This window comes from Elgaria multicarinata, chromosome 2 (genome assembly GCF_023053635.1).
Source record: "Elgaria multicarinata webbii isolate HBS135686 ecotype San Diego chromosome 2, rElgMul1.1.pri, whole genome shotgun sequence".
Taxonomy (NCBI): Eukaryota; Metazoa; Chordata; class Lepidosauria; order Squamata; family Anguidae; genus Elgaria; species Elgaria multicarinata.
Genome location: NC_086172.1, coordinates 133447560 through 133463959, shown reverse-complemented (window position 1 = coordinate 133463959; position 16400 = coordinate 133447560). Strand labels below are relative to the sequence as shown.

Genomic DNA, 16400 nt, shown 5'->3' with positions numbered 1-16400 from the left:
CAATGGTGTAGAAAATTGAATGGTAAACAGAGAACCTCCAGGGTGCAGCCAAGCAGCCCTACTGAAAGAAGTAAGGCATACTCACACAGAAATGGTGCTATTGTAGCTGCACACAGTACTCTCCCAACACCCAACTTTAATTTTTGGCTGAAGCTCACTATTTCCAACAGCTCTGTCACTACAGCCGCCTGTCATTCAGAGGCTCACTTGGAAGCAATAACAATTTGTCCTAGGCAAGTAGCTAATTGCAAGGATGATTGAATGAAACACGTTTACAAGAAGACTTTGCTGATATTTTTTCCTCACATTGTAGTATGGAACAAAATGTAATGATTGCTAGCTAACAATATATATGCAACAGTACATTTAAAAAATGTGCAGGGGTTATGGAGGAATTTGTGCACTATAATGTCTAAATCAGTACTATCAGAGATGTTCCTTCTCCTTAAAATTATCTTTTAAATGTGGTGTAGTGCTGTGTGTTTGCTATAGCAGATGGTGAGGGAAGAGGGAAGATTAAAGGAGGGGTGGATGCTGGGCAGGAAAGCTGGAGTTGCATTGTCTGCTGCTGCTCACATCTGCAGCAACCCTCCCAGAAGCTTGAGCATTGCCACCATTAGAAGGATGTCACTCACATGGCCTGGATCTTCCCACAACCTTAGCACCCTAAAAGAGTGCCTTCTGATCAAATGGCCAACAGGCAAGCATCACTGATTCAGAAAAATAAAGTGCTCAGTCCAGGGCTGTGGTTTGTCTTGCCATTAAGCTAAGACATTACAGTGTCTCAAGCTGGGGACTCTGGCAGCAAGACCCAAGTGCCTTCCTCTCACCACCACTGTGTTAGCTTGGGGGAGGAAGCAGCAGCTCATCTAACACTCTGCTGCATTAGCATTGCAGCTACTGGTTCAGGACAAGTGTCAATAAGGGCCAATGGAATTAATTTAATCTACAGAGGCTTCCCTGCCGATTTAAATAGCAGCTTCGAGGAGGCGATTTTCATTAAACCCCCCCTCTCCTCGCCCTGCAGTCCTGATCCTAGTCAGGGCCACCAGAACTATGTACACATTTTTTTTAAAGTGCACGTTAAGTGCATGCTCAGCATGGATTGAGCTTTCAGGCTCAAGTTACACTTAAGACAGTAGCAATGGCTCATTTGTTAAAAATTTTGCCTGCCTCAATCATGTATAAAATTGAGGATGGCAGCAAATATTTTTTAGAACAAAAGGGGTGCACAGCTGAGGGAGGCTGAATGTTCCCCATGGGTGATACTTACCTCCCAACAAGTACTCTCCCCACTCACACCTACAATCTTATTTCAACTCAGCAGAAGAGAAAAGTGCATGGTAAAAGACAGAATGCATGGAGGCAAGCCTTGTTGTAGAGAGGATTCTTACAAACCTCACCTGGGTTGCACTTTTGCTGTAAAAGTCAGGATTCTCAGAATATACACAATGATTCGGGTTTAAATATATAGGTCTGCTGCACTTACGTGTAATTTTGAACTTTAGGCTGTCTGTTTCTGCCTTCCTGGTGCCCCTGCCATCAGAGCGGACAGGTAATTAGAAGTGAGATGATGGATAGAGCAACACACTTGCTCATCTTTTAGCTGTCATTTACTTGGCTACAGCCAAGAGACTACTACTGGGTTCAGATGACACAATAGTCAACAGTTGATTAAATAGTCCCCCGTTGCTCAAATAGTCAACCGTTGACTATTGTGTCATCTCTCAAGCTTTTCCCACGCCACGGTTAGTTATTTCCCCTAAGTAACAAATAATCAGCAGTGTGCAGAGTTTACTAACTGCACAACCATTGATTATTGCATTGTGCGTTGGACTTCGTTGACTACTTTACATGCCTACAAAGTCACGAGGCAAGAGCGGCAGAACCCCCTGCTGCTCTTGCCCAGTGGGGCTCTATAAGCATGTGAAATAATCCTGCCCCAGGAAGCACTTGGGGAGCCACCAATTATGCTGTCCCTTGGTGGGGCGCAGTAATCAGCGCTCCCCACACGCTTCGAGTGATGTGCACCTGCCGCCCCTGGGACTACATGTGTTCCCAGGGTCATGCATATCCCTTGCCATCCCTGCCCCATGATCCAGACTCTCTCCTTCATGCAGTCCTAAGATGCACAGCATGTCAGGAGAGCATCTGCCTCCACCATGCCCTCTGTTCACCATTTGTGGGTATGGAGTATGCAATGCAGGACGCTGTCCCTCTTCTGACAGCATCCTTCTCCATTTGTTCCATATCCACAAATGGGTAAAGAGTGCATGGTGGAGGGATCTCCTGTTCTTCTGACAGCGTCCTTCTCCAAGCACGCATGGCGGAGGAGGACGCTGGGCAGCGGCTTTCCTGTGTCTTCCTCCCCCCTCCCCCTCTGAATGGCAGTGGTGCTGGTTCCCGATTTCCAACGTGGGACGCTGAGAAAGACGCAGGACACCCGCCCACACCTTCATCACAAAGAACATTCTTTGTGCTGAAGGGACAGGCAGCTCTACTTTCTCCATGGCATCCCGCTATGGAAAGCAGGAACCAGTGCTGTCATTCAGTGGGGAGGGCAAAGGGGGGGGGGGACAACAGCAATAAACCTTGTGTTAACAGTCTACTCCACAGTTGACTATTACCATGTCGTGATGGACGCGACATGCTAAAAGTCATCCATGGAGTGGACTATTAACACAGGATTGACTATTGTGTCGTTCGAACACAGCCTACTACAGACTGTTTAGATAGTGTGTTCAGGGAGCGAGGCAAGTCCCTAATGTGTGGTCCCAAAAAAGGGGGGGGGGAACAAAGTTACATATAAATAACTGCTGTTCAAAAATCACACTTCTTTCTTTATATGGTGTAAGAGAAATCTGAAATACACAAACACATGATTAAAAAAACAGCAATGTAGCTTTTAAAAGTTTTGTAAGCCTTTAAGCACCAACATTTATCTTGATCCAGCCTGTACCAGAAATTTACACAGCACAACTGCCTAATAAATAGCTTCCCGTCCCACTGCTTTTATTTCCATTTCTACCAATAGCATGACTTGTTGAAGAGCCAGCAGAACACAAAACACACACCATGGAAGTGAGAGGGCACTAGGTTCCAACGAAACAACATGAGCAGAGCAGCTGGAGCCAAAACCCCAAGCAGCTGTTTGGAAGAGAGAAAAGAGCCATGGAGGTGGCTGAATCTAGCTCCCTTCTCTCCTTCCTGAATGGCTGATCAATAGAATTGTGGCTTGTAAAGAAAGGGGAGGGGGGTTACATGCCTGCTATATCAAGCAAAAGAACCATTTGCACGCAATTCCTCAACCAGCTAAGAATACACATAAAAAAACCTTGCTTCTGCACACTTATGCCCACCTCGCCCAGCAGTAAGGCAAATGTCTCCTGCTGCTAAAGGAGAGAATGAAGTTACTCCCTGAGCTGGCAGAGTTCTGTTGCTCTTAAATTGAAGCTCAGCTTCTCCTCGTTAGACTAAATTTCCTTCTGCTCACATACATCAGCAGCAGTATTCAGAACAACACTAGCTCATGCTACAGAGGTCCATCAAAAAGGATTTCAATACACATTAGGATATTGGTCTTCAAAGGGTGCGACTCCCTACTGTGTCACAGCCTGTGGCACAATTACCAAATAAATATATAGTAAAACAAATTAAGAAGCACCCCCCATGTATGTTTGAGCTAAAAGATGCATCCCGGGTCTGAAAAGGTTGAAAACTACTGCAACACGGGACACTTTTGTTTTATTGTAATAAAAAGTAATCCTACAGATTGCAAGTAAATCTGTGAACAATTACTTCAGATTGAATCTATGTTGTTAGAGCCTTGATCCGCATTATGATCTCTATACTGACTGATATATTTCTATCCAAATTCATAAAGAACACCATTCTCTTTTTCTTATCTTCTTTGTGGCTAGGATAGTAACCTCATATTTGTTCGTAGCGCTTTTCTTTTAATTCTCACCCTTCTTCCCCATTTCTAAAGACCTAGAGTTGGAAGTAATACTTTAAAGAAAAGGATATATACATTCGTAATTTAAATATCAGAAAGACTGAAGTGAGCTTAAATAGGGAGGCTGGACAGGACTTCTAAAAGGTGTTCCAATTTCAGCACGGATGACAATTCAGAGGGAGGAGAGTTAAAGAATTTTGAAGGAAAAGATGCAAATTAATCTACACCCATTTTTCACCTTATTATTTTTTATGTCCTCTGTTTCAAACATACCATGTCCTCAAGGAGGCTCAGAGACAACTTTAAATATTAAAACCAACATGAAAATAGTATGACATTAATGCAATTAGCGTGCTGTATCTTTCATTTCACCACACAGATAAGCTGTTTCAGGTTTTGTGGCTCTTTTACAACATGAAAACTGGCCAGTAAACCAGCCCTTCCTCTCGTCATTGCACTTGACAAAAAGGGTGGGCAACAAAGTGCTTGTAGACACCAATGTACCCTGTCAAGATGCCTCCATCTACTGCCAACTTCTTATCCCATGAATGCCTCTGGGCTATATGATGGACCTCAGAGACATTATTAGGGAATTAAAACTAAAGTGTGTGTATGTGTATGTGTGAGTGAGAGTGAGAGTGAGAGTGACAGACAGACAGACAGACAGACAGACAGACAGAGGCTGGATTCATACAACACAACAACCCAAATCCATACTCAAGGTTGAGTATGGGTTGAGTGTGGGTTGTCATTGAACCAAGCCACACTAACAAACCATAGTTTGTTAAACATGAATAATCCACAGTTCATAACCCCAAAACAAACCACAGGTTCTCATCATGGGTTGTTCATGGTTAATAAATCTTGGGATTTTAGCATAGTTAAGTTCACACAACACAATAACCCATGATTCAGGTTACGATCTTCAGTGAAAGAGAAAGAGACTGGGGGGCGGGAGAATGAATTGGCTGGCAGAGGAGGGGGAAAGAAAAAGAGACTGGGTTACTCCTTTGAGCCCACAGTTTTGAGCACAAACAAAATTGTTTCACAGAAGGCAAATTCTGGGGGTGTTTGGATGATCATTAGGGAGAAGAAGCCATTGTGGCTTCTCCTCCCACCCCTGCAACTGCCATTTGCATAATTCTCCATGATGCAGTGCAGGTTGGTGTGTCGTCTGAACCTGGCATGACAGGGCTGGCTTTGTACCCATCCTACACCCCACGACTAGAGGTAGGGTTTGTAGCATTGGTATGAGCCATCCCTACTGTGCCACACCCTGGGTTTGGATGACATGTCAACTTGTGCTGCATTGCCGGGAATTATACAAATGGTGGTCACCATGATGGCTTCTTCTCCCTAATGATCATCCAAACACCCCCAGAATTTGCCTTCTGTGAAACAGTTTTGTTTGTGCTCAAAACTGTGGGCTCAAAGGAGTAATTTAGTGTGATGCGGCTCAGATGCCACCTCTGCCTTGTAGACAGTCATTTAGCCAGCTACTTGTTGGTTGTGACTAATTACACCTCCCATGGCAGCCATTTCGTAGTGGTGCCCACAACCATTTCTCAAATTGCCAAATGTGCTCACAGGCCAAAAGGGCTGCCTACCCCAACCTACAATATCTTCACTCTTCAGAGAATACTACTAACAATGTTTGTTTGTTTTTACCCAGTTCGATGGTTTTCAATGAATCCAGAATGAATATAGATACGTATTGCATGCAGTGATTTGGAGTTGTTCATTTTCTCCTCTAAGCCATCAAAAACATTTAATTTTGTGATTTAGCTTTTACATTTCATGGCAAACTAATATAAATGGCTTACTGCCACAACAAATTATTAATTTCTGCATTCTAATTGGCCAAGAAAGCAAATGCATGCCTTTCTAACGAGCAGATTTTTTTCATAAAACTGTATGACATTATGCTGAAACATTCATTCATTTCTGTTTGTCAGTAATTATATTTATACCCTGCCTTTTGTCAACAAGACAATTGTTTTTATATTTAATCTTTCATCTGCATGACAATGTGGCCAGCCAATCACAATAAGAGAAATGTGGCATTAATTTAATTTGACACAATCTTCATAGATTTAGCCAAGCTATCTCATTATTGCAGACATATAATACATGAGCAGCATAATACTAGAGACAGAATGCCAACATGGACAAGAGATTAAAATATCAAGCACAATAGCTTTCTCCTCAATGTGTTAGAAACTTGCTCTTATTTCCCAAAGACACCAACAAGTTTGCTGAGTTTGTGTTCAGATTATTCTAAATAAATATAATTGATTACTCAAAATACTTGCATTGAGAAAACTCATTCTTTTTATCTCTGAAGATAAAACGAGGATGAAGAACGTAAGAACACTGGGCAGGATGGGGTCCAAGCGCACATGGCCAGCCCCCACCAATCCCAGTGCACATGTGGCTTGTAGCACTGGCAGCCATGATGTAGAGCTTCTGAGGACAAGCCCCAAAGCAAATGGAATCAGTCATTTCTGGAAGAGGCTCTTTTCAGGACTTTCCCGGAAGCACTATATTGCGGCCACCAGTGGTAGGGGTCACACACACACCAAGGTTGGAGGAGCTGGTCAAATATGGAAATCCTCCATTGGCTCCTGTCCATAAGCACTTGCCTTACACTGAATCGGACCACTGGTCCTTCTAGCCCAGTATTATCACCACTAAACTGGCAGTGGCTTTTCAGGTTTTTTTTCAAACCCTTCCTGGGGATGCCAGGGATTAAATTTGGGACCTCCTGCATGGAAATCATGCTCTGCCACTGAGCTATGGCCCTTTCCCCGGGAAGGAAAGGGGTAAGGACCTAGTCAATCAGGTGGATAATAAACCTTTCTTGGGGCACCTGAGATTCCTTTCATAGGCAGAAGAACCAATAATAAGCATCTACTAAAGACCCTGCAAAGTGGGCCAGAGGTGTAAATGAGAGCAATCCCATAAGAGCCATGCTGGATAGATCAAAGGCCTATCTAGTTCCAGTATTCTGTTCACATAGTGGCGGGTGAGCTGCTTGTGGCAAGCCCACAACAGGACATATTCCTCAGCAACTGGCATATGGAAGTAAATGAGCATTATTTTATGTCCCTGGGTCCTTCTATTCTGAGAGAGGAAGAAAAAAAATCTCCCTATCCACTTTCTTAATACCATGCTTATTCTGTACATCTACATCATGTCCCCCATACTTGCCCTTTTTTCTAAGCTAAGGACTCCCACATGTTATAACCTTTTTTCCTAGGGGACTTGCTCAAACGCCTTGATCACTGTGGTTGCCCTTTTCTGCACCGTTCCCAACTCTACCATATCCTTTTTGAGTTTTGACCAGAACTGTACACTGTATTCCAAGTGTGATAGTCACATTATAGATTTGTATAAGGGTAGTATGATATTGGCAATTTTATTTTCAACTCCATTTCTAATTATTCCCAACACGGTATCTGCTGTTTCACAGCAGTGGGTCAACATTTTCATTGAGCTATGACACAACCCAAAGATCTCTTTCATGGTGAGTCACCATCAGCTCAGATCAAATCAATGTATTCATAAAGTTGGGATGGTTTTGCCCCAATGTGCATCACATTACACTTGCTTACATTAAACTGCATTTGCCATTTTAGTGGCCATTCACCCAATTTGAAGAGATTCTTTCGGAGCATTTCTCAATCCTTTTTTCATTTTGTGTCGTCAGCAAACGTGACCAACTCTTCGCTCCCTCCTAATTACTGATCCATTTATCAATGAGTTCAGAAACATGGGTCACAATACAGAGTCCTGTGGGACCCTATTGTTTACATCCCTTCGCTGCAAGAACTGTCCATTTATTCCTACTTACTGTTTTGTTTTTTAACTAGTTACCAATCCATAAGAGGGCCTCTTCTCTTATCCCATGACTGCTCTTTGCTCAATAGTCTTTGGTGAAGGATCAAAGGTCCTTCCTGTCTTGGAGCAAATCATCCTCTAAAGATTTTAGAGCATTACTTGCTTTCACCTAGATAATGGCACAGAGTGTTTCTAGGTACAGAAAATGGGTGTGGCCAGAACCAAAAGGGTGTGTGGCCAGTGCCAAATCTGGCATGAAAGCATAATTAACCCTCTTAATAATGTTTATAATTAAAATATGTCCCACCACAATTCCCCTCAATAAGGCACCTTAATTTCCTCTATATCCCCTTAGAGTTTGCAATTAAACATTTTCCACCACAATCCAGCACTTTAATTTCATTTTCCCAATTAAGTGATGTTGGCATTTCTTTTTCATTCAAACTTTTAATTACATTACACACACTCCCCTCCTCCCACTATTTTTCCCTATTACTCTTACCTGAGGGCTGTTTAAAAAGCTGTGCTTCTCTGCACCTCCTGACAGCAACAGGAGGAGCTCTGAGAATTGGTAGAGAGGGAGCTGATGGGACCACAGGGCTTTCCGATACTAGAGAGCATCTTCTAGGAGAGCTCTGTCTAGGAGATCTTAGTGTGGTCTGTGGTTCCAGCCACAAAACCACTAGTTCTAAAATGTCCTCCAGGACATGGGAAGATGCTGAAATCTTGAAACAACAAAAAGGGCAATTTTTAACAGTAAGATGACCTGGCACAGACCCAGGCCTGGTGGTGGTATTTTCCCAACACAACAGGACCAGTACTGGAGCTGCTTTTTGGTAGCAGCCAACATAGTTCTAAGGGAGCCTTTAAGTAAAGATGTGGTGCACACACTGGAAATGTATGCATTATGCTCTTAACAAATGGTGAATCACTAAATTGGTTAGGCAGCTAACCCTTTTGCAGTAAATGGTTAGTGAGAGTGTTTAAACCATGGTTATGTAGCCACCATGGTTAGGAATGGTTCATACCACATGCTAAGTCATGGTTCACAAAACACGCTAAGCCATAATATTTACCTCAAAATGCTGAACCACGCATGGTTTAGCGTATCATCTGAACTGGGTCATTATGAAAGAAACTTCCTTGTAGGATATGCAAACTCCTCTTGTCAAATCTGTTTTTTTTTTAACTGACTGAAGTATATTTTGGCATAAGGGATTTTACATGGCCCAGTATGCCCTAGTCAGATCTGAGAAATGTTACTGTGACTTTTATAAACTGTTAATAGACAACTTACAGTAATGTAGTTAAGGGTGCAAACCTATGTTGATAGTATCCTGAGCCCTGAGCATGGAGGCAATCCTTGCTTCCGTGCTCTGGGCGCCCTGAATTTTTGCTAAATAGGTGATTTCGCTAATCTAGCCACAGTGCTTTGGAGGAAAGGAGGCTAGGACAAGCATAGGAAACTGCATTAGGCAGCTTCCCTTATCCCCTCCACTCCCTCCCCCACCCCAGGACTGCCTCCTTTTCTTCATCTCCACTTATGGAGAGGAAGCTGGTAGAGTTCTCTCTTAGGATTGCTCTCTAAGGTAGCTGGTGCAGTTCTTGCTTAGGACTGCTCTCTAAGTGAACAGGCTGTGTGCAGTGGGCAGTAAGTGCCCTGATCCCACCTTGACCAGGAACTTCTTGGATATTCTTAGACAAGCCACCCTCTTCCTTATGTGCAATATGGAGATAATAGTGGCCTACCTTAAAATACTATTGTAAGGTTACTAAGATAATGTACTTTGAACTTTCAGAACTGGAGCAAAGTCAAGTAAAAGGCCATTTTTTTCATATTTATACGTGGAAACAAATTATTTATCTTTTAAGTGATGCACTGACCATTTAACTTGTATTTCCTTTTTTGTTCTTTCTACTTGGTTTCCCCACTGTGATACCAAGAGTTCTTATAATCTTATAGACTCCAGCCCAGTTCTGTATTATTCATATTTTAAACACAATAGAGATCTTGCATACATTGGTTCTCCCTTTTTATTCAACACAGTTTGTGGTGGCTCCAAGTATGTCACATAATGAGGCTTGAAACCAGGGCTTTATTCGTGGCTGAGTTCAAACATGGAATATAACTGCCAATAAAGATTTACCACTCAGTTACCACTGAGCAACTGCAGCCTATTCCTACACTATAGAGGTAAAGAACAGGGTTTCCAAGTTAGATGGTATAATTCTAGACAAGCATAAACCACAGTATCTTTTTTAAAAATAAAATTTACCCTTGCCTCTCCCCAATTCCTTGCCAACTCCTCCAATTGTCTCTCTATCCCCAATCTAAATTTGGATTGTAGTCTTCTTGGGACAAGGACCTATTTTTTGCAACTATGGCTCTCTAAGATTTAACAATAATTTAAGGACCCCTTGAAACTTTTCATGGATTGATCATTTTAAAATATGCAAGTAATCTCAACCAAAATGGTTTGGTGGCATTGACATATATAACTGTATGTAAAAGTCTTAGCTTGACAGTTTTACTGACAGATCAAGGATTCTTGAGATCAGTGTATGGAAAAGGACATGATTGTGATATTCTGGAATAAAGGATACCCCCTAAAATAAATTATAGTTGATAATCCTACTTAATTTATGTTATAATTATACTGTTTATAACCAAAGACTACCACAATCCCAAAGGAAAAGAAACAAAACACCCATATTATAAATAACATCACTCTCCGACAAGTTAAACACAAATAAAATAAATTATTTTGAATCTTTACAAGAGTTATAAAAATTATTTAAAATTCAAAAATATGTGTAATATATTTTAATCTATTTAATTTAGATACAATATTTATGGTAGCTTTCCAAACAAGGCATACATTATTTAATTCAAGACAACTATCATCACCCTTCAATATCCCCCTATTGTAACCTATGCTTAGGTACCCTATTAGTTAATGTCACTTGAATATAACAACATAGCTTCTCTTTTAAATGAGAGTAGCCACTCAGGGGAAGTCTGTGGCTGCTCTGTAATGCTCAAATTCTGATGCAATCATTCTTCATAGGTTGAAGGAAAGTCTATATTTCCTATGTTCTTTTATGATTAGATACATTAAAGGACAATAGATCTATTAAAGGTCAATAGATATATTAACAACTACCCAAGATGGTTGAATAGAACCACCATGTTCACAGGGAGAATACAGAACAAAGGAAGGCCATCATGATGCGTTTGTGAACTCCCAGAGGCTCTCCTAACAGAATCCTGCACAAAATAGACTTTAGTGTGTTCAGCAAGGCAACTGTTAACCAGCTAATCTCAAAAACATGCAACAGTTTGCTATCTAGCCAGAATTTTAATGCAGTAACCTTAATGCATTCCATTAACCATTTTGTGGTTAAGCAGCATGGTTTAGCATGTTGTCTGAACAGGGCCACTGACTTGTATTTTCTTGGCCAATTGCCAGAACTAAAGGCTGTGAAATCAGGAAAAAAATCCAATCTGTTTATTATTACAATTACTATTATCAGTTTGCTATTTGTAAGTGTGCGTATGTGTGTGTACTGCTTTCACATTCATATTTACTAATGTGTCACACGTGGTCAGTGGTTGCACTGTAACACACGTTCATGCTGTCAAGACTGTATCCTGTTAAGGAAAATGCATGCACACTGTGCTGTCACTTTGAGCTAATGCTATTATATGGGGTACATTTGGGAAGATTGCATTCATACGTGTTTATCTTCCAGCTACCATGCAAACTCAGAGAACTCATATTGAGTCTCTATCATATAGGACTCATATAGCCCTCAATATTACAGTGTCTTTAGGACCACTGTCACTTTAGCAAGCTGAGGTACCAGATAACAAGATTCCACAAGTACACCTGTACAGTCTGTGAACAAGCAAGGAAGCAAAGGAAAGACAATTTGCCTTTAAATCCTTTTGTGAAAAGCCTCTTTCCTCGGCCTGATGCCCAATTGAAACATGACACCTGATGTGTAAAACAAACTTATTTATGCAGAGATGTTTGCTGTGGGCATCATATTTAAAATGGGTCATCAGTTGCTGGGTGTGCAGTATTAGTACACCAGGAATTCATGGGCCTGATACACACTAGTGTGCTAATGCTGCACATATAGGAACTGACATCCCAATTTAAACAAAGTCATGTGAAGCCCCACCACAGCATCATATTCAAATAGGGACAGATGCCAGAATTTCTGCTCACAACAGCCAGCGTTACTTATCTAATTATCCAAAACTAGGACTCACTTCTTGTACAGTTCTATCTACTTGAATGTACATGAAACAAAGGAGTCTACATGTATACTCAAAAGTAAGTCCTACAGTGTTCAATGGAACTTACTCCCTGGTGAGTTTAGGATTGCAGCCTTAGTTTTCGTCATCAAACGAAAATGGGTAGAAATGTAACAGCCCCACTGTTATCCTTTCATTTCATAGCCCTTAACCCCACTTTTTTTTAACAATATATGTGTTTCCTATGGTTATAGATATATGATCTAAGAATTAAGGATTACACAAACGTGCGACAACCTGGTGCTCTCCAGGTATGTTACACTGCAACTCCTATCATCCCTTTGCACTGCAATTCTCGTCTTTCTCAGCTACCATGGTTTGCTTTATACATCTGACAGTGGACCCTAGTCCACGAAAGCCTATGCTGTAATACATCTATTAAAGATATCACTTCAAGATAATACTTTTGATGCAACCTCCAAAAGATAGAAACTCATTAAACGCCGTGAGGCTTATTTACAAGAATGTATAAGGCTCTGGCAGTTAATGGGATGTAACTGCCTCAGCAGGGCGTCAAATGAAAAATGCTTTAGCCCTGTGTCATAGCCTCAGGTGTGCCACTAGCCACGGAGCATTCCCAGTTGAGGAGGCGTAAGGTGAAGCCGGATATACTTTAGCTCCGCCTCGGCTTCGCTCCGTGAGGAGCTTGGAGGGGTGGGGAAAACGTTTCTTCATCCTTACCGACTCATAACACTGAGAAGCGGAGGAAGGCGCAGCGGCTCCTCTGCCACGAGCGTCTCGCCCGCCGCGCGCCCCGCCTCTTCCCGCTCCCCCGCCTCTGCCGCGGCTCCCGCTTCCTCGGTTGTGGCCGTCTTCGCGACGGCCTCCGGGGCCTTCCGCTTGCTTTTCTCTACCGCTCGGCCGCCTCCGACTTTGCCGGCCGCCTTCCCTTCGGGGCTTGCCGCCACGTTCAGGCTGCATTGCAGGCGCTCCACTCGCCACGCTTCTCTCGCCCGGATTTCCCTAGGCCGGCGCGGGTCTCCGCCTCCGCCGGAAAACGGGCTGCTTCGCCGCAAAGAACTGAAACTTGAGAGGGCGCCAGGCTTAGGCCTAACGAGGGAGACGCTGGGAGCCTCGCCAGTCACTCCCAACGCGTTACCTACCCAAATACAAAGCGGCCAGAACGAATGCAAACGCACAAGGAAATGCAGGCGCTGTAGAGCTGGCGTAACCTCAGCGCTCGGCTGTTGTTTCTAGGAGTAATTATATTGCGTGAATTCTTAAGAATAGCGTCGCGCGCTAGTCCCCAGACCTAAACATGCATCCCATTGAAACCAGCCTTATTTCCATGGTTGCAAGCCCCTTCACGTGAAATAACCCATACCAAAGTATTTCACAAAGCAGTTAAAATAGTCACTTCATCCTACACAACACACACTTAAAAATAAAACATCAATATAACTAGATTGAGCTCTTGAGAAGGCAGCCATAAATGACTCCTAAACAATAACCGTTACTGAGGTCTGGTTGCTCTATAGAGAAGGTAAAATAAGGATCCATAAAATCAAAGAGGGATCCTCATGATTTCATGATTTTTAATAAGGGCACCCACAAAACCACCATCCAATTCTCTTCTCCCAAGCATTTAATAGCATATGCTGAGTTTTTTAACTGACCCCAGAATAGTTGTTTTTAATGTATTGTCTGTTTTTGTTTGTATTTTATGCTTTTTATGGTTTTAAATTTTGTGTATTTGTTTTTAATGTTCATTGTTTTTAACTTTTTGTAAACCACTCAGAGAGCTTTGGCTATGGGGTGTTATATAAATGTAATACGGTAAATCATCATCATCATCCAATCACAGAGCACATCTGCCTCCACAGACTGAATCTGAGAAATTACAGATCCACCACTCGTGAGCACCACCATAACACAAAAACATGGATCTAAGGCAGGGATCCTTAGGAACCCTCATGATTTTCACAGAGCAAATCCCCCAAAACTCTAGCCTTACGCAGAGCACATCTGCCTCCACAGGTTGAAACAGAAAAACTATGGGTCTTCTACTCCATGTGCAGAAATGTGAATTCGAAGCAGGGATCCTCATGATTTTTACATGAAAAGTACCTCAAACATCTGACAAACAGATGGAAAGGATCCATGTTTTTGCACCATAGCTGCACCCACAAGTGGTAAATCCATGATTTTCATGGTTTAGGCCATGGAGGCATATGTGCTCTGTGATTAGATTGCGGTTTGGGGGAATATCCCTGTAAAAATCAAGGATCCGTGCCTCAAATTCATGTTTCTGCACCATGGCATCACCAATAATTGGCAGAACTGTGAATTTTGTGGTTCGCTCTGCAGAGAAGTGTGCTTTGTGCTTGGATTGTGGTTTGGGGGATTTTTCCTGTAAAAATCATGATCCCTGTCTTGAATCAACATTTTTGCACTGTGGCGGCACTCATGAGTGGCGAATCACCTTCAGTCCATGGAGGCCATTGTGCTGTGTGATTAGTGATTTGATAGTGGTTTAGGAGATTTGCTCTGCATGAAATTAAGAGGATCCCTGCCTCAGATCCATGTTTTTGCATTGTGCTTGTGCCTTGAAGTAGTGAAACTGTGATTTTCATGGTTCAAGCTGTGGAGGCATATGTAAAAAACATGAGGATCCCTGATGATCCTTTCCTCAGATCCACATTTTGCACTCTGGCTATGCCCACAAGTGGCAGATACTGGATTTTTCTGGTACAATCTGTGGAGGTAGATGTGCTCTGTAATATGCTAGTGTTCGGGGGGATTTACTCGGTAAAAATCATCAGGATCCCTGCTTCAGATCCCTGTTTTTGCACTGTGCTGGCACTCACAAGTGGTGGATCTGTGATTTTTCTGATTCAGTCCATGGAGGCAGATGTGTTCTGTGATTGGATGGTGGGATTTCCCTATATGTATTGATCAATAGTGAACTTGGTGGTCCTATAGGCTATTTGGTAGCAAAATGGATGCACTCATAGACAAGATAGTGATTTCTGCATACAAGATATTCCAGATATGCAGAAATATATTCATTTTTAAAAGAAAAGAAAATGGAGGACTGGATGTTCAGTGGCTTTCAGGACCTACAGAATTTGCAAAATATAAGTTAGGGGTGTCCACTCTGCCCCATAATTATCTGGTAACCGTGAACATCTGTGGAGCATTTGATCTTCCAGAGTAGAGATTGGCCGCTTCCAAACCCATCGATTAATATCAGAACAAAGACATGCCCAATCGGAGCTTCTAAAGTCTCTGAAATTATCCAACTGTTTTTCAGGTGTCAATGGTGTGTGTGTGAGTGTGTGTGTGTGTGTGTGTGTCTATTAAATATCTCCATATTTGGAAGACGCTGAGTGGGGTAAGGGGTAGCTTTGATATTGACATTTGTGGCTAACCAATTAGGAATTGCCACAGCGTTGTCTGTGACCGTGTTCTCCTCCAATTGCAGTCTTCAGTCTTTGTGAACCGCCCAGAGAGCTCCGGCTATTGGGCGATATAGAAATGTAATAAATAAATAAATAAATAAATTCAGGGGAGTGGGAAACACTAACCAGCTGCTGATTCTGACTGGGGGGGGGGGAGGGAGCGTGTTTCTGCTCAGACTTGTAGAAGTCAATCATCCACATTTCCACAGTGTGAAAGTGCTGCTGGGCTGGCTGGAATTGTGAGTAAGAAAGCTTCTACACCTGAGTCAGGCACAGGCAGGCTCTTTATTTCAGTTAAACTATTACTCCTGTTGGCTGGCTGGGCTCCCAGTGCAGGGGTGTGTGTGTGTGTGGGGGGGCTCTGTCCAATAGATCTGGAGGGCACGAGGTTGGAGAAGGCTGGAGTAGAAACTTCCACCACCAGCAGTGGAGCTCTGCATCAGCAAAGTAAAGAGTAAAAGCTCCCTCCATAAAAGTGCAGGGGTTGATTAACGTCTCTGTGTGTGTTTAAGGAGGATAATGTTTGGGAGGGGGGAAATTTAAAAATTCCTAAAAATCAAAGCATGAACGGATCTGATTCAAACTTGGCATGGCTAAAGCCCTCCTTAAGAGCTATCACTGTGTCAAGTTTCATCTTTTTATCTTTAAAAATGAGGGAACTGTTAAGCATTTGATTAATCTCCATTAACTGGAGCAGTTATCTGAAAATGGGCGGTTCTCCAATGGGTAATCCAACGGGGCAGAGTAAGGGGAGCCACCTCGAAAAAAGAAATCCTATTTTATTCTTGTAGTCACATTTTTGTGACATGATGAGTTAAAGGCACAATCTTCTGCATATTTAGACAAAAAAAATCCCAGAACTCCCAGAATCCCTAGCCAG

The 16400-nt window shown here is 42.4% G+C and overlaps 1 protein-coding gene across 1 annotated transcript in view; it reads right to left on the bottom strand.

The window, feature by feature from the left end:
- The window catches only part of AVEN (apoptosis and caspase activation inhibitor), a 139632-nt gene extending 126539 nt beyond the window's left edge, over nt 1-13093 (bottom strand). The window contains exon 1 of the mRNA XM_063117734.1: nt 12801-13093. Coding sequence (XP_062973804.1) covers nt 12801-13040 — 240 coding nt within the window. The 5' untranslated portion in view covers nt 13041-13093. The remainder of the gene's footprint in view (nt 1-12800) is intronic.
- Between the last annotated feature and the right edge of the window lie 3307 nt (nt 13094-16400).